At 60.0% G+C, this 27,743-nt stretch overlaps 1 protein-coding gene across 1 annotated transcript; it reads left to right on the forward strand.

The window, feature by feature from the left end:
- Positions 1-1,814: 1,814 nt before the first annotated feature.
- Positions 1,815-27,739, forward strand: FCHO1 (FCH and mu domain containing endocytic adaptor 1; the record flags this gene model as incomplete). Its single annotated transcript, XM_080715429.1, has 29 exons — positions 1,815-1,841; positions 6,387-6,478; positions 8,190-8,264; positions 9,645-9,786; positions 9,911-10,063; positions 10,177-10,281; positions 11,612-11,710; positions 11,793-11,889; positions 12,296-12,340; positions 12,445-12,523; positions 13,003-13,027; positions 13,313-13,400; positions 13,748-13,926; positions 14,004-14,028; positions 14,540-14,591; positions 14,925-15,016; positions 15,397-15,666; positions 16,165-16,277; positions 16,361-16,448; positions 16,592-16,700; positions 17,447-17,602; positions 17,757-17,889; positions 18,207-18,406; positions 20,159-20,214; positions 20,383-20,547; positions 23,660-23,836; positions 24,409-24,892; positions 25,216-25,319; positions 27,651-27,739. 29 exons carry the CDS (start codon positions 1,815-1,817, stop codon positions 27,737-27,739), a joined length of 3,519 nt encoding a protein of 1,172 aa, XP_080571555.1.
- Positions 27,740-27,743: the final 4 nt, after the last annotated feature.

Raw genomic sequence — 27,743 nt, forward strand, 5'->3', positions numbered from 1 at the left:
TTTTGGTACTGGGGATGGAACGCAGAGGCGTTCAACCTCCGAGCTCAACCCCTAGCCATATTTTTTTATTCTTTATTTGGAAACTGGTCTCACTGAGTTGCAGAGGGCCTCACTAAGTAGCTGAGGCTGGCCTCGAACCGCGATCCTCGGGTCTCAGCCTCCCTAACGCTGGGATGACAAGCGTGTGCCACCACGCCTGGCCTGCCTGGTGAATTTCTATTTGTGCTTTAAAACTCAAACTGCCATGTCCCCTCGGTTTTTTTTTCTTCAATTCAGTAGGAAAACGAGAGGCATTCTGCCCCCAGCTGCACCCCCAGCCCTATTTAGTTTATTTTGAGGCGAGGTCTTGCTAAGTTGCCCAGGCTGGCGTCAAACTTTATTTATTTTTATTTTTATTTTTTGGTGGTACTGGGAGTGGAACCCAGGGACTTTCTACCTCCGGGCTATACTCCCAGACCCATTTTATATTTTATTTGGAAACAGAGTCTCACTGAGTTGCCGAGAGCCTCACTAAGTAGCCGAGGCTGGCTTTGAACCCGTGCGATCCTCCTGTCTCTGCCTCCCAAGCGCGGGGATTACAAGCGTGCGCCACCACCCCCGGCTTGGCGTCAAACTTTAGATCCTTCTGCCCCAGCCTCCCGAGTCTCCGGGAAGACGGCAGCTGGGACTGCCGGGGCCACGGTGCAGGGCGGCAGGTCTCCACGGCCCGGTTTGCCCAGGCTCCGTCCTCCATGAGTCCGATCTGACCACACAGGCCAGGGGGAGGCGCTGTGACTCCCACAGTAATAGGTGAGGGGCAGCCATCCTGCGGGTCCTGGTCAGCTCTGCCCCGGGGGGACCCAGCGTGCCCCCTCCCCGGCCACTGCCCCGTCCCCGCGCCCGGTGCCTCCGGGCTCCCAGCTGCTGCCTGCGGGGCCATGAATTATAGATGGGGCTGCGCGCTCCAGTAACAACAGCTCAGAGAACGCGCCAAGGACGCGGCCGCTCCTCCCGGCCCAGCCCGCCTGTGCAGAGACCGGGGCGCCCCGGCCAGCCCCCTCTGGACATTCCCTTTTGCTTTGCAGATGGGGAAGCTGAGGCACAGGGCTGGACAGTGACGGGGACACCAGGTGAACGAGGCTGCCAAGGGCAGGGCCGGGTCTCTGGGGGCCACGGTGCCAGCTGGTCGCTCTCTGTGGCAGGAGGGACCGGAACCGAAGTGCTCAGAAGCGCCAGGGACCTTCCGGGCACTTGAGGGGCAGCCAGGCGCCCCAGGGCTGCAGCTCGGCTCACCAGATCCCTCTCCTGCAGGAGCTGGCCAGTGCAGAGCTGAGCGCCCAGACCTGGGCTCCGCCGCCGGGCTCGGTGCACACCACGTTGCTGTGTGACCTTGGCAAGTGGCTTCCCCTCTTCAGAGGGCACTCAATTTCCCCATCTCTGAAAGGGCCTTGAGCTCTTCTGCCTAGACTGGGCTTTTCCAGTACCTTGCCCACCCTTGCCATGAACTCCTACACATGCTTAAAGACCCCACCTTCCATGTCCCCTTCAGTTTAAGCCCTGTCCCTCTGTCTAGTCCAGCCCCGATCCCATGAGATGGGCACTGGGTCCAGCTGTGTTTCCCTAGACCAGGGGCTACATGAGGACAGGCAGGACAGCTCAGGCCCCGGCATGCTCCCGGCCACGGTGCATCCCCCTCCCCTCTCCCCACCCTCCACAGCGCGGTTGGAATTTCCCCTCTCCAGGGCCACGCTGCTTATAACTCTGACTCAAACCTGCATCTCTCTTCAGGCAGATCCTGGACGGGGCCTGCAGGGGTTTCCGCAGAGGACATCAGAATGTCGTACTTTGGAGAACATTTTTGGGTGAGACATCTTGGAGGGGGAAGGGCTTTGATGGAGATGGAGGGACTGGCCTCTGTGGACAGCGCCCCCACAGGTGGCTGGAGGGGCTTGGCGTTAAAGTGGGAATGGCAGGTCGGGTTAGAATCTATGGCCAGCGGCCTTGGGGCTTGGGCGACTCACTGAGGCCAGAAGGAGAGACTCCTGAAAACTAAACTGTCCTGCAGGGTGTGGTGGTGCGCACCTGTAACCCCAGTATTTGGGAGGCTGAGACAGGAGGATCGCAGGTTCGAAGCCAGCCTCAGCAACTTAGGGAGACCCTGTTTCAAAAATTTTAAAAAAGAGCCTGGCGCGGTGGCGCACGCTTGTCATCCCCGTGCTTGGGAGGCGGAGACAGGAGGATGCCCTGGTTCGGAGCCAGCCGCGCTGGCGTAAGAGACCCTGTTTCAAAAATATAAAATAGGTCTGGGAGTGTAGCCCGGAGGTAGAAGGGCTTCCAGGAACCCCAGTACCACCCAAAAAAAAAAAAAAAGAAAGAAAGAAAAAAGAAAGAAAGAAAAGGCTGAGAGTGTAGCTCAGAGGTAGAATGCCCCTGGGTTCCAGCAACACGCACACACACGCGCGCACACGCACACACACATGCACACACACACACAGACACACACACACACGCACACTCCTCTGGACTCAAACCTGGGGCCAGGCTGAGCTTCCAGGATCCAGGCCATTGCAGCTAGGGGATTCCCGTCCCGGAGATTTTTGGCGTTTTCCTGGCTTGACCCCTCAACGCCCCGGTTCTTCACCATCCTGGCTGGGCCTCCTGCTGCCTGGGGGCCAGGAGAGCCAGACCCCACTCACTCACTCATTCATTCATTCATTCATTCATTCATCCCCTGTCTTGCTGCAACCACGACCTCCTGCCCAGCTGTGCAGAGAGGCGGGCGGGAGCCTCTGCTCCAGCCGGGGAGGAGCCCAGACCCGGCACCGTTGGCCAGACACCCCGATCTTAGGCTAAGGGCCGAGCCAGACGCAGGCTGCGCTTGCCTGGTTGAAGCTGGATCCCCAGGTGTGGGTTTAGAGCCCCAGCTGTGGGGGTCCCCCGCAGAGCCAACTGCCCAGGAACAGGTGGCGCTGGGTGGGGAGGCCGCCCGGGCCTCCTCCTGCAGGGCCAGGCTGGTGGGGCCAGAGAGGAGGGGGAACAGGAGAGCCCAGGAGCAGGGGGAGCACCCGGCCAGAAAGCCCCTTCCTTACCAGCCGCAGAGGAAGCCCAGCCCGTTGCCAGGCAACCACTGCCCCTGGCAACAAGCTGTCCTGCCCTGCTCCTTCCCCAGCTGGGACTCTTCTTGCAGGCACTGGCTCCCTTAAAGGGGCCGCACCCCCTTGCCACATCCGGGGGTCCGACCTCCGCCCTCTCCCCAGGGGTCAGCCTCCCCGCCTCGTCTGCCTTGGAATGGCTGTGTGACCCCGGTGAGGGGCTCTCCCTCTCTGAGCCCCTGTTAGGACCTCCATGTGAGCCTCAGACATCACCCGCATTTTGGAACCCTGACATTTACATTTATTTTAAACATCTTTTAATGGTACGGGGCACCTACGTTTAAGTTCTTTTTAATTGCAAGAGGTGCGCCAGCTCTTTGCAGAAAATTCAGATGAGAGGAGAGAAAATAGAAACCACCCCCCAGCCCTCCCACCCGCCCGAGGCAAGCGCTGAGGGCGCTGAGCCCCGGATGTGAATCCTGCTCAGGGGGAGCCCTTGGCCAGGCGACCTGGCCTGAGCCTCAGTTTCCCCATCTGGGAAGGGGGATGTAATGTTCATTCTTCCTGGCTCTCAGGGAGGCCCTAGGATATCTTTTCATGACCAAAGTATCTAGAAACGTTTCTTCTTTCCTTTTGTTTTTTATTTTGGGTACTGGCAAACCCAGGGGCCTTCTACCCCTAGCCCTTTTTATTTTTTAATTTTGAAGCAGGGTCTCACTAAATTACTAAGATTCTTGCTAAGTTACTGAGGCTGGTCTCGAGTCTGTGCTCCTCCTGTCTCAGCCTCCCCAGGACAGTATTATAGGTGTGTGCCAGCCACACACTTGGCTGGAATGTTCTTTTCTTTTTTTCTTTTTTCTTTTCTTTTCTTTCCTTTTTTTTTTTTTTTTTTTTTTTTTTTTTTTGCACAGGTCTGGGGATGGAACCCAGGGACATTTGACCTCTGAGCTATACCCCCTGACCTATTTTTTACTCTTTGTTTGTTTGGTTTTTTTGGTGGTACTGGGGTTCCTGGAAGCCCTTCTACCTCCGGGCTACACTCCCAGACCTATTTTTTTTTATTTGGAAACAGGGTCTCGTAAGCCAGCAAGGCTGGCTCCGAACCAGTGCGATCCTCCTGTCTCCGCCTCCCAAGCGCGGGGATTACAAGCTTGCGCGCCACCACGCCCGGCTTTTATTCTTTATTTTGAAACCGGGTCTCACTGAGTTGCAGAGGGCCTCACTAAAGTAGCTGAGGCTGGCCGCAAACCTCCCGTCTCAGCCTCCCAAATGCTGGGATTACAAGCGTGCGCCACCACGCCCGGCTTTATTTTGATTTCGAAACAGGGTCTGGCTAGGTTGATGAGAGTCATACTACTTGCTGAGGCTGTCCTTGAACCTGCGATCCTCCTGTCTCAGCCTCTCCAGTAGTGGGATCACAGGTGTGCAGCACCTCGCCCGGCTCCTTTAATCAGTTTTGAACGCTGGAGACCGCGGACCTGGCTGGTCTTCGCTGGGTGGCGCTGGGCCCTGGATGGTCCACAGGAGAATGCCATCGGGGTGATCAGGACAGACCGGGACGCCCCAGTCCTGCTGAGCCAGGCCGGGGCAAGAGGCACCGAAGGCCCTGGGGAGCCATGGGGGAGTGGGAGGCAGAGAGGGGCGCAGCCACGTTCTGTTAGAAAGCTCCTCTTCCAGCCGGCCCTGGGGCAGCACAGGAGCCCAGGGGCCCCAGACAACCCCTCCGAGGACCCTGCCACCAGCCCCTCCGAGGACGGCAGACGCTGCTGGGGTGCTGCCAGGTCCGGGAGCCGGGCCAGGGGTTGGCTCTGAGTCAGCCCCAGATGCTGGCTAGGGTGGCGGTGCCTGGAGCAGCGTCACCCAGGGACCCGGGCGGGGTCCTGGGGGCCCTGCTGGGCTCTTTGCAGGACCCTCACCATGACCCCGGGGGCTCCTGTGCTCAGGCTGCACCAGCCCCCTCTCACTAAGACCCCGGGGGGCTGGGTGCCACCATCACCACTGGCCCGGAGGGGGAAGGCAGTTTCAAGCCAAGGCCACCGATGATTCTAGAGTGAGGGGGGCCTTCTGGGAGACTCGGCTGCAGCGTCTCCGTGTGTGCGGCCACAGGCAGGGGCTTCTGGCTGCTCTGACCTTCAGGCCTCCGGGGCGGCTGGCGGTCAGGGCAGTAGGTTGCGGGAGTGTGCGGGAGCCTAGCTGCACCCCTCAGCCACCCCGGGGCCAACGCCGGTGACGTCAGCGCTTCCTGTCGGGAATTAAACTCATCCAGGCGTCTGCGGGGCGGCGGGTGGTCAGCGTGTGCGTGAGGCCCTGGACTCTCGGCCCCGCATCGCAGGGGAAGAAGGGAAGGCGTTGGAAGAAAGAGGTCTTGTGGGAGAAACCAGCCAGCACTGGGGTAGTGGCTCGGCTCTCTCCAGCGCGAGTAAGAAACAGCACAATAACATTTGTTTATTTTTCAACATACTAAAAACTTGTGTTTTCTGAGCTTCAACCTGTGCTGGGCTTTGCTAAATCCTAGGAAGAATCCAGACCTGGACCCTGCTCTGAGGTCTTAGAGTTCCCTTGTTGAAAAGAACAGAAAATAGCTGGCGTGGTGGCGCACACCCGTCATCCCAGTACTTGGGAGGCTGAGACAGAAGGATGGCGGGTTCGAGGCCAGCCTCAGCTACTTGGGAAGGCCCTCAGCCACTTAGATGCTGTTTCGGAATAAAAAATGAAGGTCTGGAGTATAGCTCCAAGGAAGAATGCCCCAGGTTCAGTCCCCAGTGCCCCCCCCCAAGAACAGAAAACACAACTACAGTGACTTAACGTGGAATCAAAATCCACGTTAAGTCACGTTAAATCCAGTTTCCAAAATCGAGCAGTTGTAGGGTGAGTTGTTTTCAGGGCTCGTTAGATCCAGCAACTCCACTGAGCACGTGAATTATTTAGACTCGGACTCAACATCCCTCCAAGGTTGGCGGTTTCACTTGGCATCTAGTACGGCCTGTCGCCACACATACCCTCCTTTCTGAAAAGGCGAAAAAACAAGGGAAGGGGCTGATGGAGACAGAGAGAGAGAGAAAGAGAGGGAGGGAGCGCAAAAGAAATTGTTTTCAACTCTGGGACAAAAATCCCAGGCGTCTCTATGATTGGAGCAACTTTCAGGTCCAGGAGCCAATCTCCGTGGCCAAGGGGAAATGCCACTTGCCGATTGGCTGAGGCCTGAACCAATCCCTGCAGCCAAGGGATGGGCTGGCTTTCTGCTGGGTAGCTCCTCTGCCTGACCTCGTTGCTAGGCAACATTGAAACCCTCTTTTGTCCCTTCTGGATCCGCAGGGTGAGAAGAACCACGGCTTTGAGGTCCTGTACCACAGTGTGAAGCAGGGGCCCACCTCCACCAAGGAGCTGGCCGACTTCATCCGGGAGAGGTAGGCCAGGCCCCGCCCACCAAAGGCCCCGCCCACAGCCCTCGTGGCCCCGCCCACCGCCCGGGGCGGCGCGCATCCTTGCCGGGAACTCCAGAGGCCCAGCCGCCTGGGCTCCCCGGTGCCGCTTCTGACCCGGCCCAGCGCGTCCCCTGGCAGAACCGAGGTTTTGTTAGGAGCGAGATGTGAGTAGGTACGAGGCGGGCACTTAGCAGTGTCTGTTCAGAGAGGAAAAGAAAAACAGCTTTTCTTCTGCAGTATAATGAGACCAACCATATAAAGAATTTACCACGGTGCTATGTTATAGTATTGTTATAACATGTGCAAAAAATTTTTTTCCCAAGTTGGTTGTGGTGATGAACCCCTGTAATCCCAGCAACTCCAGAGGCTGAGGCAGGAGGATGGCAAGTTCGAGGCTAGCCCAGGCAATTTAGGCCCTGTCTCGAAATAAAAAATAAAGCGGGGTACGGTGGCACAGGCCTGTAATCTCAGTACTTGGGAGGCTGAGACTGGAGGATTGCGGGTTCATGGCTGGCCTCTGCAAATTAGACTCTTGCAACTTACTGAGACCGTGTTTCTAAAAATAAAATGAGCCGGCGTGGTGGTGTACGCTTGTCATCCCCGCCTTGGGAGGCTGAGACAGGAGGATCTGGCAGGTTCGAAGCCAGCCTCGGCTACTGAGTGAGGCTCTCAGCAACTCAGTGAGACCCTGTTTCCAAAAATAGGTCTGGGAGTATAGTCCAGAGGTAGAAAGCCTCTGGGTTCCACCCCCAGTACCACACAAAAATAAATAAATAAAATAATAAAAATAAAAATAAAATGAGGAGCCGGGCGTGGTGGCGCACGCTTGTAATCCCCGCGCTTGGGAGGCTGAGACAGGAGGATCGGGCAGGTTAGAAGCCAGCCTCAGCTACTGAGTGAGGCTCTCAGCAACTTAGTGAGACCCTGTTTCTAAATATAAAATGAAATCAGTCTGGTGGTATAGCTTGGAGGTATAATGTCCCTGGGTTCAATCCCCAGTAACACAATAAAATAATAAATACTAAAACCAGGCACAGTGGTGCATATCTCTCCTTCCACTACATGGAAGGCTGAGACAGAAGGATTCCTAGTTTAAGGCCAGCCTCAGCAATTTAGCAAGACCCTGTTTCAAAAATAAAAAATAGCCGGGCGTGGTGGTGCACGCTCGTAACCCCCGCGCTTGGGAGGCGGAGACAGGAGGATTGTGCCAGCCACGCTGGCTTAAGAGACCCTGTTTCCAAAAATAAAATAAGTCTGGGAGTGTAGCCCGGAGGGATACGGGCTTCCAGAAACCCCAGTACCACCAAAAAATAAAAAAATATATATAAAAAATAAAAAGGTCTAGGGGTGTAGCTCATATGTATGACCCCCCTTGGCTCAACCCTAGTACCAAAATAATAAATAATAATAATAATAATAATAATAATAATAATAAAGGTGCTGAGGGGTAGTGTAATGGTAGAGCACCCCTGGGTTCATCCCCAGTCCTACCAAAAAGAAAAAAATCTCTGCTACAGGTGCTGCTGCTGTTGGTAAAGCGGTACTCAGCAGGCAGCAGGCAGGGGCCCGCCATCATGAATTTCCAAAACGCTCCACTGGGAGCCACTGCGTAGCTATTTGGGTGGGAAAACAGGCAGGGCACGTGCCCCCCCAGGGAGCCCAGGAGCCCCCATCTTCTCCCTGTCCTCCCCAGGGCCACCATAGAGGAGACGTACTCGAAGGCCATGGCGAAGCTTTCCAAGCTGGCCAGCAACGGCACGCCCGTGGGGTGAGTGGGGGCTGGGGCGCCGGGCCGGGGGGGGGGGGGGGGGGCGCCTGCCCCCGGCAGCGTGCAGAGCCGAGTGTTGTCGAGGGATGTGCTTCGATCATTCCACAGATACACGCTGAGCACCTTCCAGGTGCCACGCTAGCAGCACCCAGTGGGGCTTGGGTGCCATAAACAAAGGACGGACGTGCTGGGAAGGAATGGAAGGGGGCCAGGGCTGGGAGTGAGGACACCCAGGCAGGGGCTCAGCCAGGGCAAAGGCCCTGGGGCAGGGCTATGCTTACCCCATTCAAAGCGGGTGGGCCAGGGTCTGGGTGCAGCCACGGCAGCGCTGGGGAAGCCGCTGGGGCCGGGTCACAGGACTGTCAGGTGAAGACCTGTGATATGGTCCCATGGCACTTGCAAAGTCCCCGTGGCCACTCTAGGGCCAAAGTCCCACAAAGACGAGTGGGGTCATGGGGGAGAGAAACGGGAGGAGGGCTCCGCTGCACAGATGTACTTGCCTAAATTGAGACTTTAAGCCGGGCGTGGTGGCGCACGCTGGTCATCCCAGCATTCGGGAGGCTGAGACCGGAGGATCGCGGCTCGTGGACAGCCTCAGCTACCTAGTGAGGCCCTCTGCAACTCAGTGAGACCCGGTTCCAAAATAAAGAATAAAAAATAGGGCAGGGGGTGTAGCTCGGAGGTAAAATGCCCCTGGGTTCCATCCCCAGACCCGCAAAAATAAATAAATAAATAAATAAATAAAATAATAGTCTAAATTGGGACCCTACCACTTGTGACGTTCAGGCGGGGCCTGGAGCCCACGGCAACTCTGAGTGTTCCAGGGAGGATTCCCAGGGCCTCGGGGCCAGTTTATTTATTTACTTTTTTTCTTTTCTTTTTTTTTTTTTTTTTGTGGGTCTGGGGATGGAACCCAGGGCCATTCTACCTCTGAGCTACACTCCCTGCCCTATTTTATTCTTTATTTGGAACCCGGGTCTCACTAAGTTGCGGAGGGCCTCGCTAAGTAGCTGAGGCCGGCCGCCACCTTGCCATCCTCCTGTCTCAGCCTCCCAAGCACTGGGATTACGCGCCTGTGCCACCACGCCCCGCGCAAAATACTTTTAAATATTAATCAATTAGCTAAGCGCGATGAAGCCTATCTGTAATCCCAATACTTGGGGAGGCTGAGACAGGAGGATCACAGATTCAAGGACTGCCGCAGCAACTTAGCGAGGCCCTCAGCGACTTAGACTCGGTTTCTAAGCACAAAATAAAATACGGCTGGGGAATGTGGCTCAGAGGTAGCCCGCCCGGGGTTGGTTAAGATGGGTCAGTGCTCAGCAGGGACCTTACCAGCTCGGGGCTGGGCTGCTGCCCCCGCTGCCCCGCTGACCCCAGGACCTTCGCCCCGCTCTGGGAGGTCTTCCGCGTGTCCTCCGACAAGCTGGCGCTCTGCCACCTGGAGCTGACGCGGAAGCTGCAGGACCTCATCAAGGAGGTGCTGCGCTACGGGGAGGAGCAGCTGAAGACGCACAAGAAGGTGGGGGCCGGGGGGGCCCCGACCCCGGGCCTTCGCGGCCCTCCAGCCCCCGGGACCTGCGGGGTGGGTGGGGGCGGCTGGGGGGCGGCTCGGGCTCTCGGCCACGCCCTTCTCGCACCCACAGTGCAAGGAGGAAGCGCTGGGCACCCTGGACGCCGTGCAGGTGCTGGCGGGGGTCAGCCAGCTGCTGCCCAAGTCTCGCGAGAACTACTTGAGCCGCTGCATGGACCAGGAGCGGTTGCGCAGGGAAAGTACCAGCCAGAAAGAGATGGACAAGGTCCGTGGGTTCCCGGGCGCCCCAGGACCCCACCTCCCAGGTGATGGGGCCGGGCTGGGCAGCGCCCTGGGGGGGTCTCCATCCCAGAGCCGCCCCCTCCCTGTGCCTCCTAGGCAGAAACCAAAACCAAGAAAGCTGCCGAGAGCCTGCGGCGCTCGGTGGAGAAGTACAACTCGGCCCGAGCCGACTTCGAGCAGAAGATGCTGGACTCGGCCCTGGTAGGAACCCAGAGGCCCCTGGGGCTCTGAGAGCCAGGCCTGCGCCGCCGGGGGGGCCACAGACCCCAGGACTTCCGAAGCCCCCGCCCCTGGATCCTTAGGGCCATAGGCTTAAAGCCTGCTATTACTGTTGTTGACTAGTATGGCAGAAGCCAAAGTGTTTTGTGACTCAGTTTCCCCATCTGGAACGCGGAGATGCTCTTAGCGCCGGCCCCTCAGTCACCCTGGGATGTTTTCACACTGGTACAGTGTAGAGAAACCACTCCATGAGCTTTCTTTTTGGGGTCTGGGGGTTGAACCCAGGGGCATTCTGCCTCCGAGCCAGACCCCAGCTCGTTTTTCTTTTTTCTTTTCTTTTTTATTTATTTTTTATTTTCGGTGGTACTGGGAATGGAACCCAGGGGCCTTCTACCTCCGAGCTACACTCCCAGACCTAGTTTATATTTTATTTGGAAACAGGGTCTCTTAAACCAGCTGAGGCTGGCTTCGAACCTGCGCGATCCTCCTGTCTCAGCCTCCCCAGCGCAGGATTACAAGCGCGTGCGCCACCACGCCCGGCTTCGTTTTTCTTTTTTAAACGGGGGTCTTACTAAGTTGCTGGGGCTGGCCTCCAATCTGTGATCTTCCTGTCTCAGCCTCCCGAGTCCTGGAATTACAGGTGTGCGCCACTGTGTGCAGCTTAGCTATTTATTACATTGATGAGGTTTTTGAAACAAGTTAGAGTTTAGCCAAGCATCTCCGGCTGTTTCTTGGTGTCTGGAAGGCTCGAGTTCGTGAGCAGCCTCTGTCCCTCACCATCTTTGAGACTTCTTGCTAAGCTCCGCGCCTTGTCTGGGTCTCTGTCCACCCACATGGACAAAAAGCAGATTTTGGTCCCAGGGTTAGGAATCATATTTTTTTTTTCGAGTTGCAAGTGATTTATTTAAACCTGCAAAATTAATGGGCTCAGCAAACTTACAAGTTATTTTAGGGGGGCGGTGTTTCAGCATGGCTGGATCCAGGTGTTCAGATGGTGTTGGCGGGAAGTTGTCTCTCTCTGCTCCTCAGATCTGCCTTCTTCCCTGGGGACTTCATCCCCGGGTGGACCCCAGACAGGCCTCTGCATGCCGGGGTGGGTAGGGGGCACAGCAGAGAGCCAACGGCCCTCATTTACATCTTGCCATCTCATTGGGCCAGAGTGCCAGCAAAAGTCCTAGGACAGACTCTCATTGGCTCTTGTCCAAATCCATCACTGAGGAGGGGGGATCTGGAGTGCTTTGATTGTCCAGGCTGGGTCACATGGCCTGCTGGTGGCCTTGGGCTTCCATTTGCCCCTCCCTGCCCGCCTCAGCGCTTCCAAGCCATGGAGGAGACGCACCTGCGCCACATGAAGGCGCTCTTGGGCTCCTACGCGCACTCGGTGGAGGACACGCACGTGCAGATCGGGCAGGTGAGGCGGGGCGGGGAGGCCGGCGGGGGAGGCCGGCGGGGGAGGCCGGGAGGCCGTGCGCTCAGCAGCCGCCCGCCCCTAGGTGCACGAGGAGTTTAAGCAGAACATCGAGAACGTGAGCGTGGAGATGCTGCTCAGGAAGTTCGCAGAGAGCAAGGGCACGGGCCGCGAGAAGCCAGGTGCGCCCGCGGCTTGGCAGGGAAATGGGCCGATGGCCGCTCCGGCTCCTGCTCACGTCGGGAAAGGATTCGGTGCCGGCTCTTACGTAAACGTTTAGGACCGAGCCCCAGCGGGGTCCTGGAAGCCAGCGCGGCTGTGGGGACCCCCAGGGGTCCAGGGAGCCACTGAGGGTTGTTGCAAATGCCCACCGTGCCGGCCTCGGGGGTGGGAGGGGAGGGGCGTGGAGTCAGGTGTGGGTGTGGTCCTTTCCTCATCGCCTGTGTGACCCCCTCTCCTGAACTGCACCGGGGCTGGCTGGCGCTGGGGCCGGCCGGGCGGCTGGCTTTTACCCTGCTCAGCTCAGGTCTCGGCCTCGGCGAGGCCGGGCCTCCTCACCTGGGCCTCTGTCTCTTCTCCTCGTCTCAGGACCTCTGGACTTCGAGGCGTACAGCGCAGCCGCCCTGCAGGAAGGCAAGTACGTCTGGGCCGGGTGCCCAGGCTGGACCGTGGGGTGGGGGCGAGCCCACACAAGGGGGCGCGCCTCCTGGGGCTCAGCTGCCTTCCTTTGCCCTCAGCCATGAAGCGCTTGCGGGGAGCCAAGGTCTTCCGCCTTCCGGGACTAAGCCGGCGGGAGCGGGAGCCTCCGGCCGCTGTGTGAGCTCGCACCCGCCCGCCCGCCCCTCAGGTGGCCTCAGGCATCCCCTCCTGAGTGCCCCACACGGACGGACCCGGATTCCCTACCCCCGGGCTAGGGCAGGATCTTCTCATTCTTGGTGGTACCCACGCTTAGCTGGGATCCTGCCCTTTTACCGCTTCCTGGCTCAGGGTAGCCAAGGTTACTCCGCCCAGGCCGGCCCAGGATCCCTCCCTTGGCCAAGGCCACCCCCCATCTCCTCCATATTCAGGCTGCCCCTCAAGTCTAGTCCCTCAAAGCTGTTTTGAAGAAACAAATAAAAGTGCCATTTAGCCAAGTCCAGATCCCTCCCCATCCCCGAGTGCCCAGGGCCCCGCTTCCTCCAGGTCCAGCTCAGAACACTCTCGCAGCCTCCCCCAGCTCCAGGCCAGTCTGCGTGTGGGGAGGGGCTTCCGGTGGGATGGGGAAGCCCCATAAACATCTCTTCCTCCCCCCGCAGGGATTTCCTGGAACCGGGCACAGGGGTGAGTGCCAGGGGAGGGCAGCCGGCGGCAGATGGGGGGATTCGAGCCGCGGAGCCCAGCTTGGGGGCTGGGCCCAGAGTCTGCCACCCCTGGGTTTTCCCAAAGACCCTGGTGGGCCACGCGGGAGGGACCAGCGTCCCCACCGGGCTTCCGCCTGCCCCTGGACTTGCCCACTCCCCTGGGGACATAGCTTTGGGCTTGATTCGGGACCTAGCGGCAGGTGCACGCGCGCATGCGTAGTGGAGTTTGGCAGGGAGGAGCTGACCCTCCACTCCCCGCCCCCAGGTGTGTCCAGAGGTGGATGAAGAAGGTTTCACTGTCCGGCCTGATGTGACCCAGAACAATATCCTTCTGATGCCCCCTGGGGATAGTTGTGGCCACAGCAGAAGGAAAGATCTGTCCATAAATACCGCCGTCCACCCTTAGCTCTGCTCTTCTGCGCCCATCCTAGAGATAGCCCCTCCCTTGTTGCTGAAGGAGACACAGATGCAGAAACCTGCCCTGGGGCGCCGGGGCCCGAGAGAGCGGGTTGCACTGCTCTGGAGGGACAGCCAGAGGGCTTCTGGAGGAAGGGGCATGAGGGTTTGGGTTTTGCAGCTCAGTAGGAGTTGGGGTGGTCAGCCCAGCAAGGGTGATGGCAGGCCTGCGCACGGAGGGCCGCGGTTGGCTCCGCAGCCCGGGCAGGGTCGGCTTGGCTCCTTGACTGCGGCCTACGCACAGCCGAGCCCTCCCGCTTCTCCTCCAGCGACTCGGACTTTGACGACGAGGAGCCCCGCAAATTCTACGTGCACATCAAGCCCGCGCCCGCGCCCGCCCGGGGCCCCCCCTGCAGCTCTGAGGCCGCAGCGGCGCAGCTGCGGGCCACCGCGGGCAGCCTCATCCTGCCCCCTGGACCAGGGGTGAGGGGCGGGAGGGCGCAGGGCAGGGGGCGGGGCTGCTGCAGGCGCCGTGCCTGATGGCCGTGTATTGTCCACAGGGCACCATGAAACGCCATTCTTCACGTGAGCCGGCTTCTGTCTTCGTTTGGGGAGGAGCCCGTGGCGGGAAAGCTGGACTGGGCTGGGCGGCGTGTGGACTCAGACCCGTTACCCCCGACCTGGGGCGAGCTGCTTCACCGCCCTGACCCCAGTCTCTGTTTCTGTAAAATAGGGTCATTAGGAAATTTGCTTTTGTCATACTGGGGATGAAACCCAGGGGCATTCTACCTCCAAGCTACACCCCAGCCCTGCTTTTATTTTGAAACAGGGTCTCTGTTTGGTTAGCTTGATGGAGTCTCACTGCTTGCTGAGGCTGTCCTCGAACCTGTGAACCTCCCGTCTCAGCCTCCTGAGTCTTGGGATTACCACCTGCACCACGTGCTGGGCATGATTAGGCCGATTAAACAGGAGCGGGGGTCGGGGACGAGCCCAAACCTGGACACAGGCGGGCGGGGGTCCAGACCCCGCAGCCTGGGTGTGCAGGGCAGGACCCCGGAGGTGGGGGACAGAAGGCTCAGGAGGCCTGTCTCCACAGGGGACGCCGCTGGAAAGCCACAGAGGCCCCGGTCAGCCCCAAGGACCAGCAGGTGGGCCCCACAGGCAGCCCTCCCGTGCCTCCGCCGGGGCTTTCTGGTTCACTGGGCCCTGTTTACCCCCGCCAGGCTTGGGGGGCACATACGACCCAAGGAGGCCCCCTCCCCAGGCCGCATTCCAGCCGTGCGCTTTAAGGCCAGCAAGTGAGCGGGTGACCGATGCAGACAGGAAGGGGGCTCCCTGCGGGGTGAGGCGAGCTGGGCCCCAAGAGGAGGAGGGGTGGCCCCAGCAGAAACACGGGGGCCGGGCAGTCCTGCCTGCAGAGGCCCTGCGGTGGGGCAAGGCCCGGAAGGCAGAGCCCGCCCCTCTTGCCTCCCGGTCCCCAGCTGTGCGGAGAGGCTGCCCTGGGACGAGCAGGGGGCTAGAAACCTCTTTGGGCCGCCCCTGGAGTCAGCCTTCGACCAAGAAGACTTCACTGGTGAGTGGGCGTGGCCAACTGGTGAGTGGGCGTGGCCAGGCCGGAGGGAGGGTGGAGCCACGGGCCGGTGGCACGTGAGTGGGCGGGGACATAGCCTGTGGGGGCCTTTACTAGAGTGGGCGTGGCCATAGAGGGTAGGGCTTTGCTAGAGTGGGAGGAGTCAGGGGCGGTGTTTGCTAGTGGGCGGGGCCATGGTGTATGTGGGCGGGGCTGTGGGTAGAGGCCTTCTCTACAGTGAGTGGTGATAGTGGCCAATGGGTGGGGCATTAGTGGAGAGAGAACCAGGAATGGGGGCGCCTTTTCTCGCATGGGTGTGGCCTGCAGTCATGGGCGGGACTTGGGGGGGCGGGTCCTGAGCTGACATCCTGGCCTTTCCTTAGGCTCCAGCAGCCTGGGTTTTACCTCCAGCCCCTCCCCTTTCTCCTCCTCGTCGCCTGAGAATGTGGAGGACTCTGGACTGGACTCTCCATCCCATGCGGCAACCGGCCCCTCCCCAGATTCCTGGGTGCCCCGCCCGGGCACCCCGCAGAGCCCTCCCACCTGTAGGGCGCAGCCCCCTGACTCAAGGGGGACTCGGGCCCCTCCACCCCCGGACTCGCCACAGCCCCTGGCGCCATCCCCAGGCCCCTGGGTTCTGGAGGCTGGCGAAGGTGAGGCCGGGGAGGGGGCGGGGATGGAGCTGTGGGTGGGGGCCGCCCTGGGGAGGGGACCTCTGAGGCCAGGCTTGACCGGTGAGGACGGCAGAACCAGGGCCGGTGCGTGGTCAGATGGGGACGGGGCTGCCCGAGGCGGCAGGAGAGCGGGCAGGGCTGAGCTGTGGGGTACCCGGAAGAGGGGCCCCGGGTCAGAGGGACGGGTTGACCAGCGCCATCCCCAGCACAGCACCTTTCCCGGAAAAGATCCCCGGATGAGCGAGTTCAAGGCCGAGCTCAAGGAAGTAGAGGTCCCAGATGTGCCCTCCTGGTCTGTTCCGTGGCACGGGCGCCTCCTCACCTCTCAGAGGATGGGGTGGCGCCTTCCTTCTGAGCCACCAGACTTGCTTGCATACCCGCAGTGACAGTTCTCCCCTGTCCACCCGCCACACTGGCGTTGGAGGCCCCAGAGGCCGGGCGTAGCTCAGCACCGTCTTCTCTGCACCCACTCCCCAGACCCCGTGTCCACCCCTGCCGACCTCGCAGCCAGGGAGGGGCTGGCCGCCCCACCCCGCAGGCCCCGCTCCAGGAAGGTGTCCTGCCCCCTGACCCGGAGCAACGGCGACCTGGTAAGCGTGGGGATGGTGGAGGGCGGTCACCTCCCGGCCTTCGGATGGACACCTTACGGCCCTGCCTCTCTCCCGCCCTCCAGACTCGGTCCCTGAGCCCCTCCCCACTGGGCTCCTCGGCCCCCAGCATCGGCCCAGATCGGCCCAGCTTCTCCTCCCTGACGGGACACGGTATGTGGGTTGTCCACCCGCCTCCAGGCCTCGACAGGCAGCCCCGCGGCTCCATGGCGGCCTTGCAGCGGGGGGGGGGGGGGGGGGGGGGGGGGCGGGCGGAGCCTGGGACCTGCCTGACTCCTTTACCTCCACCGTCCCAGGAGTGTCCCGGGGCCCGAGCCCCGTGGTCCTGGGCTCCCAGGACGCCCTGCCTGTGGCCACCGCCTTCACCGAATACGTCCACGCCTACTTCCGGGGCCACGGCCCCAGGTACGAGTGATGCAGAGACCGGGCAGAGGGGCTGGGGCCGCAGGGAGGGCCAGACGGAAAGGCCTCGAATGCCAGGAGCAACCAGGCGCTGGCCGAGAGCGGTGGGAGCCGTGGGGGCAGCTGAGTAGCGCTAGACATTGCTGCAAACCCCTCCGTGGCGGCCATGGGCATGAAGCTAGAAGGAAAAAGACCTGGCCAAACCTGGTGAGGGCAGGTTAGGGGCGAGCTGGGAGTCAGGGATGGGTCCGTCATCCCTGGGGTTATAGCCGCAGAAAAGACCTTAAAGTCAAATGACAGCGAGGAGGAGTGTTAGACCCCAAACCCAAGCTGAGGACAGTTTTTGAAAATATGAACTGTTTTGAGCTTCCTGGTGGCCCAGAAGAAAAGGGAACTAGGGAAGGGGGTATTCTGCCTCCTTCAGCTCAGGGAGGAGTCTTCCTATCCAGGCAGTACTGAAAAAGGAAGGTGTGAGGAGGAGGGAAGGTGGGTATAATCAGAGGCTGCGACAAGATGATCATAGGTTTGAGATCAGCCCCTGCAACTTGTAACCCAGCAAGACCCTGTTTCCAAACAAAACAATAAAAAGGGCTGGGTTGTAGCTTGGAGGTAGAATGCTCCTGCATTTAATCTCCAGTTTAAAAATAAAAAAGCAAGCACTGGGCAGCCAGGAGATGCAGGCGACCCAGGAGAAGGGAAGGATGAGGTGCCCGGCAGCGCCCGGAGCCAGTGCCCCCTGCCGCCCCCAGCTGCCTGGCGCGGGTCACCGGGGAGCTGACCATGACCTTCCCGGCCGGCATCACGCGCGTGTTCTGCGGGACCCCGCCGCCCCCTGTCCTCAGCTTCCGGCTCGTACACACAGCCGCCGTGGAGCACTTCCAGCCCAGCACTGACCTGGTCTTCAGGTACTGCCGCGGCGGCAGGGGCGGGCTTGCCCTGCCGTGTGGCCTGGGTCAGGGCGCTGGCCCTTGAGCCTCCTTTCCCGCCCTCCCCTCCCACCCAGGTAGGGCTTTGCTGGGCGGGCTGAGGGTCAGCGGTGATGAGTGTCCCTCTCTACAGCGACCCCTCCCAGAGTGACCCGGACACCAAAGACTTCTGGCTCAACATGGCCGCGCTGACCGAGGCCCTGCAGCGCCAGGCGGAGCAGAACCCCGCAGCCTCCTACCACAACGTGGTGTTACTGCGCTACCAGGTGCGCGGGGCGGGGCCGCGGGCGCGGGGGGCGGGGCCCGCGCCCCTTGGTGCCGATTATGCAGATTATGCAAACCAGAAGCCCCGCCCCCAAAGTCCCAGCTGCTACTTTGTTCGAGTGAGGCGCTCTTCTGCCCTCTGCTGGAAGCAGGGTGTAATACACACCGGAAACCCTAAGTTTTCCTTTAAGGGGCCTGGGCAGCTGTGGACAGTATGTCCACGCCTGGGCTTAGCGAGGTTGAATGTGGGATGGTGAGACAGGGCGTGGCAGGACATCACGGCCCGAGCCACGTCCGTCCTGTTCTGCTTCCCCCCCAGTTTTCCCGGCCCGGCCCCCAATCCGTGCCTCTGCAGCTGAGCGCGCACTGGCAGTGCGGGGCCACGCTCACGCAGGTGTCGGTGGAGTACCGATACCGCGCTGGGGCCACGGCCGTGCCCACGCCGCTCACCAATGTCCAGATCCTGCTGCCCGTGGGCGAGCCCGTGACCAACGTCCGCCTGCAGCCGGCTGCCACCTGGTGAGGACCTGCAGGGAACCCCCCCACACACACACACACACACACAGGGGCTCAGGGGCATCTCAGGCCTCACCTAACTGCACCCGCCTGGCTCCGGGCCTGAGGCTGATTAATGACCTCTGAAACAGGTATCTGCTGGTGCCCGGAGTCCCAGCTGCACCAGGCGCCCAGGCAGGAGCTGAGGAGCCAGGCCGGGCCAGGCATCAGAGCAAGAGCTTGTCTCAAATAGATAGAGAGAAACTGGCAGAAGATCGCTTACCTAGCATGCAAGGGTTCTATCCCCAGTGCTGCAAAAGAAGTTCATTTCAGCCGGCCGTGGTGGCGCACGCTGGTCATCCCAGCATTCGGGAGGCTGAGACTGGAGGATTGTGCTTCATGGACAGCCTCAGCTACTTAGGCCCTCCGCAACTCAGTGAGACCCTGTTTTAAAGTAAAGAATAAAAAATAGGACTGGGGTGTAGCTCAGAGGTTGAATGCTCCTAGGTTCCATTCCCAGACCCGCAAAAAAAAAAAAAAGGAAAAAGAAAAGGCCGGGCGTGGTGGCGCACGCTTGTAATCCCCGCGCTTGGGAGGCGGAGACAGGAGGATCGCGCAGGTTCGAAGCCAGCCACGCTGGCTTAAGAGACCATGTTTCAAAAATATAAAATAGGTCTGGGAGTGTAGCCCGGAGGTAGAAGGGCTTCCAGGAACCCCAGTACCACCAAAAAAAAGAAAAGAAAAGAAAAGAAACTTAACTTGAAATAGCAATAATTTTGGACACAGAGAGCTTGCCACACTCACTTAGGTCTCTCATCAACCTCACGGGGTGCGGACCATCATCAGCCCCCTTTGCGGAAGGGGAAACTGAGGCGCAGGAAGGCCAGGCTGCTTACCCAGAGTCACATGCTCCTCCCATCAGGCTGATGAGCTTTTTGTGGGTGTGTGTGGTTCTGGGGATTGAACCCAGGAGCATTCTGCCTCTGAACTGCACCCCCAGCCGTACCTTATTTTAGTTTTTGTTTCAAACAGGGCCTCGCTAAGTTGCTGAAGTGGCCACGGTCCTCCTGTCTCAGCCTCCCAGGTCCTGGGATTACAAGCAGGTGCCACCGCGCCTCGAGGTGCCCTCGTTTTTGTCTTTTTTTCCTTCTTTGTCCTGGGAATTGAACCCGGGGGCTAAGCTACACCCCCAGCCCTTGTTATTTTTTTGTTTTGAAACAGGGTCTCACTAGGTTGCTGAGAGTCCTCCTGAATTGCTGAGGCTGGCTTTGAACCTGCGACCCTCCTATCTCAGCCCCTCAAGTACTGGGATCACAGGTGTGCACCACTGTGCCCTAATTGAATGTGTGTGTTTTTCCCCCGTACTGGGGATGAAACCCAGGGGCATTCTATCTCTGAGCTACACCCCCAGCTCTGTTTTTTACTCTTTATTTTGAAACAGGGTCTCGCTGAGTTGCAGAGGGCCTCACTAAGTAGCTGAGGCTGGACGCGAACCTGCGATCCTCCTGTCTCAGCCTCCCGAATGCTGCGATGACAGGCGCGCGCCACCGCGCCCGGCTTTGAAGGCGTCTTCTTAAACGCTGCAAATGCAAAGCTTTGGGCTCTAGGGGACTGACCGCTCCTACCCACGGCCCTTTCACAGATGGGGAAGCTGAGGCGAGGGTGGGCAGTGGGCTCTCAGGGTCACGCAGCTGGCCAGGAGGTGGCCGAGCTGGGTCCCCAGGGCGTCTGGCGTCTCTGCCAGGACAGACCTGACCAGGCGCTTCTCACCTCCAGGAGCCTGGAGGAGAAGCGGCTCCTGTGGAAACTTCCAGATGTGTCGGAAGCGGGGGGTGAGTGGCGGCTGGGCGGTGGGTCTGGGGGAGGCACCTGGCACACAGGATCGGGAGCGCGCAGGGGGGCGGGCGAGGTGGGCAGGAGGCGTCCAGGACATCGGGGCGCGAGGAGGCCGCAGGCAGAGGCCCAGGGCGCCAGGCGCGGCTCACCTCAGGCCCCCGCAGGCTCGGGCCGCCTCTCTGCCAGCTGGGAGCCACTGTCGGGGCCCAGCACCCCCAGCCCGGTGGCGGCGCAGTTCACCAGCGAGGGGGCCACTCTGTCGGGGATGGACGTGGAGCTCGTGGGCAGCGGCTACCGCATGTCACTGGTCAAGAGGAGGTTCGCCACAGGTATCTGCGCGCACGCAGGAGGCACGAGGCCCAGGATGGGGAGGCGGGCACCAGGCTCGGTGCACACCCCTGTAAACCCAGGAGTGGGGGCAAGAGACAGGGTCGCAGGTTCGAGGCCGGCCTCAGCAGCACAGCGAGCCTCTCAACTTCCTGAGACCCTGTCTCAAAATGAAAAAAATAAAGAGTCGGGTATGGTGGCGCATGCCTCTGTTCCTAGAGCTTGGGAGGCTGAGACGAGAGGGTCGCAGGTTCGAGGACAGCCTCAGCAACGTTGTTAGACCCTGTTTCAAAATTTAAAAAAAAAAATGCAAAGCTGAGACAGGAGGATCGGCGGTTCGCGGACAGCCTCAGCTACTCAGTGAGGTCTCTGCAACTCAGACCCTGTTTCAAAATAAAGAATAAAAAATAGGGCAGGGGGTGAAGCTTGGAGGTAGAATGCCCCTGGGTTCCATCCCTAGTACCGCAAAGAAAGAGAGAGAGAGAGAGAGAGAGAGAGAGAGAGAGAGAGAGAGAGAGAGAGAGAGAGAGGAGAGGAGGATCGAGGGAAGGGGAGGAGAGGAAGGAGGGGCTGGGGATGTAGCTCAGAGGTAGAATGCCCCTGGCTCAAATCCCCAGTACCACAAAAATCAATCAATCAATGAATCAATCAATCACCGGGCGTGGTGGCGCACGCTTGTAATCCCCGCGCTTGGGAGGCGGAGACAGGAGGATCGCGCAGGTTCGAAGCCAGCCGCGCTGGCGTAAGAGACCCTGTTTCAAAAATATAAAATAGGTCTCGGAGTGTAGCCTGGAGGCAGAAGGGCTTCCAGAAACCCCAGTACCACCAAAACAAACAAACAAACAAAACAAGGCTGGAGGTGTAGCTCCGAGGGAGAACAGGGCTAGGTAGCCTCCAGCACCACCACCATAAAGGGGGGAAAAAGAGAGAGGAGGGTTAGGGACGGAGGCCGGGCTCTCGGCCCCAAGGAGCTCAGCCAGACCGGGGGTGCAGCAGGGTGAGGACGCTGGGCCCCATCCCCACCCCACAAATGGACAGAGAGAAGCCCCGCTCGCTCAGGCGCGGGGAGGTCGGGCAGCTCGGCCGCTCAGCGCCCGCCGCCCCGCAGGCATGTACCTGGCCAGCTGCTGAGCCGACATCGAGCCACCCCAGCCCCGCACAGCCAGGACCTCCTGTCGCCAAGCCCGCACGTTCCCGGCCTTTTAATGTTCTTTCAATAAACACTATTTTCTAACAAAATAAAAAAAGGCAACCTTGTCCTGCTCTAGGGTGCGTAGACACAGGCTCATAGAGCCAGAGAGGGACGGAGGGAGGGAGGAGTGGATGGGTGGGTGGGTGGATGATGGATGGATGGGCAGATGGATGGATGGGTGGATGATGGGTGGGTGGATAGATAGATGGATGCATGTGTGGATGGGTGGATGGGTGGATGATGGATGGGTGGATGGATGGAAAGGATGATGGATGGATGGGTGAATGGATGATGGATGGATGGATGGGTGGATTGATGGATGGTGGATGGGTGGATAGATGGGTGGGTGGATAGATGGATGCATGTGTGGATGGATGGATGATGGATGGGTGGATGGATGGAATGGATGATGGATGGATGGGTGAATGGATGGAATGGATGATGGATGGGTGGATGGATGGATGGGTGAATGGATGGATGGATGGGTAGATGGATGATGGATGGGTGGATGATGGATGGGTGGATGGGGACACATTTGTTCACATCTGCTCATCCTCCTTAGAGCTGTTCCAGGGGGGAAGAGCCACCCCCAGCCCCCAGCCCATGGCTCCAGAGCTGGGCTAGAGCAGGAGGAACCAGGTTACAGCCCTCGGGCTCCTCCCAGGGAGTCAGGAAGACTTCCTCCGGAGGGGCATTATAAGCAGGGTTTAGAAGCACGAGTAGGCGTTTACAAGATGGGGCAGGCACCCCAGGCAGGGCTTGGAGTTCCGCAGAGTTAGTCCTCCTGTGAGCACTAATTGAGCACCTACGGTGTGCCCCCAGGAGAGGGGACCCGGCTGTAGCCAGGACAAAGTTCTGTGGAGCCAGAGGCCGTGTGACCGAGCAGGTGACGTGGGCCTTGGCTTCTCATCTGCAGCCGGCCTGGCTGGGTGGGCAGAGGGGGCCGCACGCTGGGCAGGGCGGCTGTGCAGTGCGCCAGGCCGAGGGCCGGCGGGGGCCCAGGACGCCGTGGTATTCTGCAGACCCCAGTGGGGAGCAGGCTGAGCTCTGCCGACAGGCCCGGGTCCTGAGAGAATCGCGGGAAACTTCAGTGCCTGACGCTGAGGCTGTGCAGAGCCAGGAACCAGGCTCCAGACAGCGCCGGCTCCGAAAACAGGAAGCAGGATGTGGCTTCGGACCCTCCTCCATGGAGACAGAAAGTCTGGCTGCGCCAGCCTGAAGGGGATGCCCTGCCACAGCCTGCAAACTCCTACTTGCCTCTCAAAGCCCCGTCAATGGTACCCCTTCCTCAGCAGTCTACCCAACCCGTGTCCTCAGTCTGGATTCCTCTAATCCCTCCTCCTTCTCCAGTTTATCTGTAAACTGAGGTAAACCGTGCATCTGGGAGGGGCCTGGGGATGCCTCAGCCCAGAGCACTGTCCTGACCTGCAGGGCTGGCGGCGGCGGGTCTTTGCCACCCGAGGGGCCTCAGCGCCTGTGTGTGAGCTCAGAGCCTGCGCCCATCCACTGGGGCCCGCAGCTCTTCAGCCCCCGGGCACAGGCGGGCGGCCTGTGTCTCCTGGAGCCGAGACTCGGGTGTTGCCTGCAGGGCCGCGGCTGGCATCTCGCTGAGCTTTGGTGTGAGGATTTCCCTGGCTTCAATTTTTTTTTTTTTTTTTTGAGGTACTGGGGATGGAACCCAGGGGCATTTGACCTCCAAGCTCTACCCCCAGCCCTGTTTTTTATTCTTTAACTGGAAACCGGGTCTCACTGAGTTGCAGAGGGCCTCACTAAGTAGCTGAGGCTGTCTGCAAACCTGCTCCAGTCTGGTTTTTAAATTGAGGAGAAACTCACATAACTTAAAACTTTCCAAGCGTGCAACTCACTTGTGGCAGGACACAACCCTCACTTCCGTCCCGTCCTGGCACATTTTCGACCCCCAGAAGGAGACCCCTGCCCGCCTGGCCCCGGCCCCTCTCTAAGGCATCCTGCCCTGCGGCTCTGCCTGAACACCGCACAGCGGCCGAGGAGCTGCGTGTGGTGCGGCCCTTTGCACCTGGCATCTGCCCTGGGCATCCTGCGAGCCTGGTCCACCCCGCTGAGTGCGGCGGCGCACAACTGTACAACTGTGACCTCAGCATTCAGGGGCTGAGACGGAGGATCGCGGTTCCCGGACAGCCTCGGCCACCTAGCGAGGCCCTTCACAACACAGGGAGACCCTGTTTCAAAAATTAAAGAATGAAAAATAGGGCTGGGGGTGTAGCTCGGAGGTAGAATGCCCCTGGGTTCCATCCCCAGTGCCGCAAAATAAAAAAAGAAAGAAAGAAAGAAGTAAAAGAAAGAAAGAAGAAAGAAAGAAAGAAAGAAAGAAAGAAAGAAAGAAAGAAAGAAAGAGAAAGGAAGGAAGGAAGGAAGGAAGGAAGGAAGGAAGGAAGGAAGGAAGGAAGGAAGGAAGAAAAGGGCTGGGGGTATAGCTAGGAGGCAGAACCCCCCTGGGATGGACCCCCAGTGCCCACACAAACTAACGACAGAAGTTCATCCGCACTGTAGCCGGCATCAGTGCTGCGGTCCTTTTCAGGGCTGAGTTATATTCCACGGCACGGGTGGCCCAGGCGGCGTCAGTTCGTCCGCGGGTGGGTACGTGGGTGTTTTGGCCTTTGGGCTCCTGTGAGCACCTGTGCTCTTCCGCCAGGGAGGCCTGGGCTCGCCTTGGCTGCAGGGGTGGGGCTCGGGCCTCCGCTCACTCCTCGGCCCTGCCTGCCGGAGGTCGGACCCGCGGCGGCTCCATCCCTCGGTGGGCCGGAGGGGAGCCCGCGGGTCCAGTGGGAAGCCCGGTGCCCGCCGCCCTGCGGCCCGGGAGCCGGTGTGACGTCGCCGCCCTTTGTAAGGTCACTGCGGATCAGCCGCAGAGCTGCGCAACCAGAGGGCTCCCTCCATCTTACGGGCGAGAAACTGAGGCCCGGCAGGCCGCCCTGCCCCCTGTCCACCTTGGGCAGCAGCAGGGCTGGGAGCCGGGAAGGCCGGCTGGACCCTGGCCTCCGCAGCGGGCCAGTCGGGAAACTTCTAGCAGGTGGCCGAGGCCGAGTCCTCTCCGAACCCCGATCCCTCAAATCCACACGCGCAGCCAAACTGCAGAGTCTCCCCAAGCCAGTCCGCGGCGCGGGGCAGCGGGATCGGTGGGGGAGGGACTCGAACCCGGAGAGGAAGGGCAGCGGGCGTGGTCTGTGGTGGGCGTGGCATTGTGTGGGCGTGGCCGCGGCAGTGGGCGGGGCCTCCGGGCAACTTTGTCGCGGCTCCTGGGATAAAACAGCCCAGCGGGGCTCCCTGCGCGGGGCGGGCGGCCGGCTCCGAGAGGACCTCCCCCTCCCGCCCGGAGGCCTGAGGCCGGCAGGTCGCCTGAGGGTGAGTGCGGGGTCCCGCGTGGGAGCCGGGAGGCGCCGCCTTGAGCCCCGCGGTGGCCCCGGTGGCCGGCCCTGGCCACCGTGGTCCCACCGGTCAGCCCGGCCAGCTCTCTCCTGCAGGCCCCCGGCCCCGATGACCAGGCGGGCGGGGAGCCCTCCCTGGCGCTGCTGGCGGCCCGGGGACGGGGTCTTTATCATGGAGGTGGCTCGCTCTGATTGTGGGGGGCCGGGAAGAGCCGTTTCCCCCACCCTGAGGGGGTCCCCCGGGGTCAGGTCCTAGCTCTGCCCGCTGGCTGTGTGGGGCCCGCAGGCGGCTCCTGTTCTCTGGACGCGCCTCAGTTTCCCCTCCTGAGAAGGGGGACAGGCCTGACGTTCTCAGCCAGGGAGGACGTTTTTTGTTTTTCGTTTGCTTTGTGTGATGCCATGCTAGGGATGGAACCTGGGGCATCTACTTCTGAGCTACACCCAGTCTTTCTTTTTTGCTAGGGAGGCTCTAGGTAGCCGAGGCTGGCCTCGAACCCGCGACCCTCCTGGGATTACAGGTGTGCACTGCCCAGACCAGCTGGGGAGAAAGTGTTCGTGGCAGGGCGCACTCCTGGCCGCTCGGGCCCCTTGGATAGGTGACTTGAAGTTTCTGGGCCTCAGTTTCCCTCTGAATCAAGTGGGGCTAGTGCAGGGGACCGTGCAGAAGGGGCGCAGAGAGGAAGAGGGCAGTGGCCCCAGGTGGCCGCCCCTGGCCGCCGTGACTCCACTGGTCATCCCCTGGCGCCTTCAGCCGGCTCTCTCCGGTCGTTTCCTCTCTTTGCCGGCCACCTGTTGAGATGTGGGGACCGAGACCTCCGCGCACCCGGCCAGCCCGAGGCTCCTGTGTGGGATTCAGGGCTTTGCCCCCCCCCCAGGACACTTCCTCTGCCAGGCTTGTGGGTTTCCCCGCACCCTGCTGGTCCCGAGGCCGAGCAGAGCAGGAGCTGGGAGTGAGCAGGAAGCAGGTGCCCCGCCTGGCTCAGGTGTCTGCCCAGCCCTGGGTGTGCTGGCTTCTCTGGGTTGGGGTGAGCCAAGAGGAGGGGGCCTTGGAGCACCTCTGCATCCGGCCAGAGCTCAGAGAATCTAGACAAACCAACCCAAAGACCCAGGGGCAGGGCTGGGCCAGTCCACAGGAATAAGGAAGGTGTCACGCAGCTGCCCTCCTCTTGCCAGCGGCCTCTGAGGCCGGAACAGGGCAGGGACTCGCCTCGCAAGCCAGCAGGGCGACCGGAACAGTCCGCATCCTGGCGGGATTCTGGCTTGGCTTGATTGCCACCCATGATGGAGAGCTCATTACCAATATTGCAACCTAAGAGAAATCCCATTGGGTGGCAGTTAAAGCAGAGACCCGGCTCCCACCTGGGTACCCTGTGCCTCAGTTTCCCTCCCCAGAACAACGGGTCCACCCCTAGATGGTGACCAGGCTGTGTACTTACCCAGCCTCCGTCCCCTCACCTAGGAAGTGAGCCCAGAGAGATTTTTTGAAGCTTGCATTTATTTATTTATTTATTATTTATGTAATTTATTTGTTTACTTATTGCAGTGCTGGGCATTGAAGCTTGTGGCATTCAACCTCCAAGCTATTCACTCTGCACCTTTTTTTCTTTTTCTTTTGCGGTACTGGGGATGGAGCCCAGGGGCACTGTACCTCCGAACTACACCCCCAGCCCTATTTTTTGGTCTTTTTTATTTTTTGAAACAGGGTCTCACTGAGTTGTGAAGGGCCTCGCTAGGTAGCTGAGGCTGTCCACGAACTCTGCACTCCGCCTCCTGAATGCTGGGATGACAAGCCTGGGCCGCCACGCCGGCTCCAGCCCTGTTTGTATTCTTTACTGAGAGCAGCTCACCCAGCGGATTATAAGTGTCTTGCTCTAGCCCGGTCTGGAAACCAGGAAGCGAGGTCTCCAGGGGCGGGCTGTGCCCTCTCCCTCCCGCTCGGGCCTGGGTGCAAGGGCAGGGCGTGTGCTGACATAAAACCCACTGGGCATATAATTTTATGAAGCAGGTCCCGGCCATGACAAACCTTTTTAAGGAATTATCTTTATTACACTCTTTCTTTTCTGCGTATAAAAGCAGTTCCAGCTCCTTGTAAAAATGGACCTGCCCAGGTTGGGCGTGGGGGCGCGCACCTGTGAGCGCGGCACTCGGGAGGCTGGGACAGGAGGATCACGGGTTTAAAGTCAGCCTCGGAAACTCCATGAGGCACTCAGCAATCTAGTGAGACCCTGTTTCCAAATAAAAATTAAAGTCGGGCCGGGGGTGTAGCCTAGAGGTAGAAGGCCTCTGGGTTCTGTCTCTGTTACTACAAAAATAAATAAATTAATTAATTAATTAATTAATGGACTTGCCCATAGTTACTGGGAGGGCGACCTGGCCCACGCTGGTGGGGAGCCACTCTTGAGGTTGAAAGTGTCAGGGTTCAAACCTCCCCAGCCCTCCCCGGCTCAGTGGGCTGTGTGCGCTCAGGCAGCTGGGCGCCGTCTCTGTGCCTGGCTCACCCAACTAAAAGGCTCCGTGCGAATCAATGGATTTTCTGCACCCCCGGAGTTCATGCATCTCCAGGAAACTATCGTGTCCAAGGCTTCTCTCTCCTGGTAGCACA

The sequence above is a fragment of the Muscardinus avellanarius genome, assembly GCF_963383645.1.
Source record: "Muscardinus avellanarius genome assembly, chromosome: 18".
Classification (NCBI taxonomy): Eukaryota; Metazoa; Chordata; class Mammalia; order Rodentia; family Gliridae; genus Muscardinus; species Muscardinus avellanarius.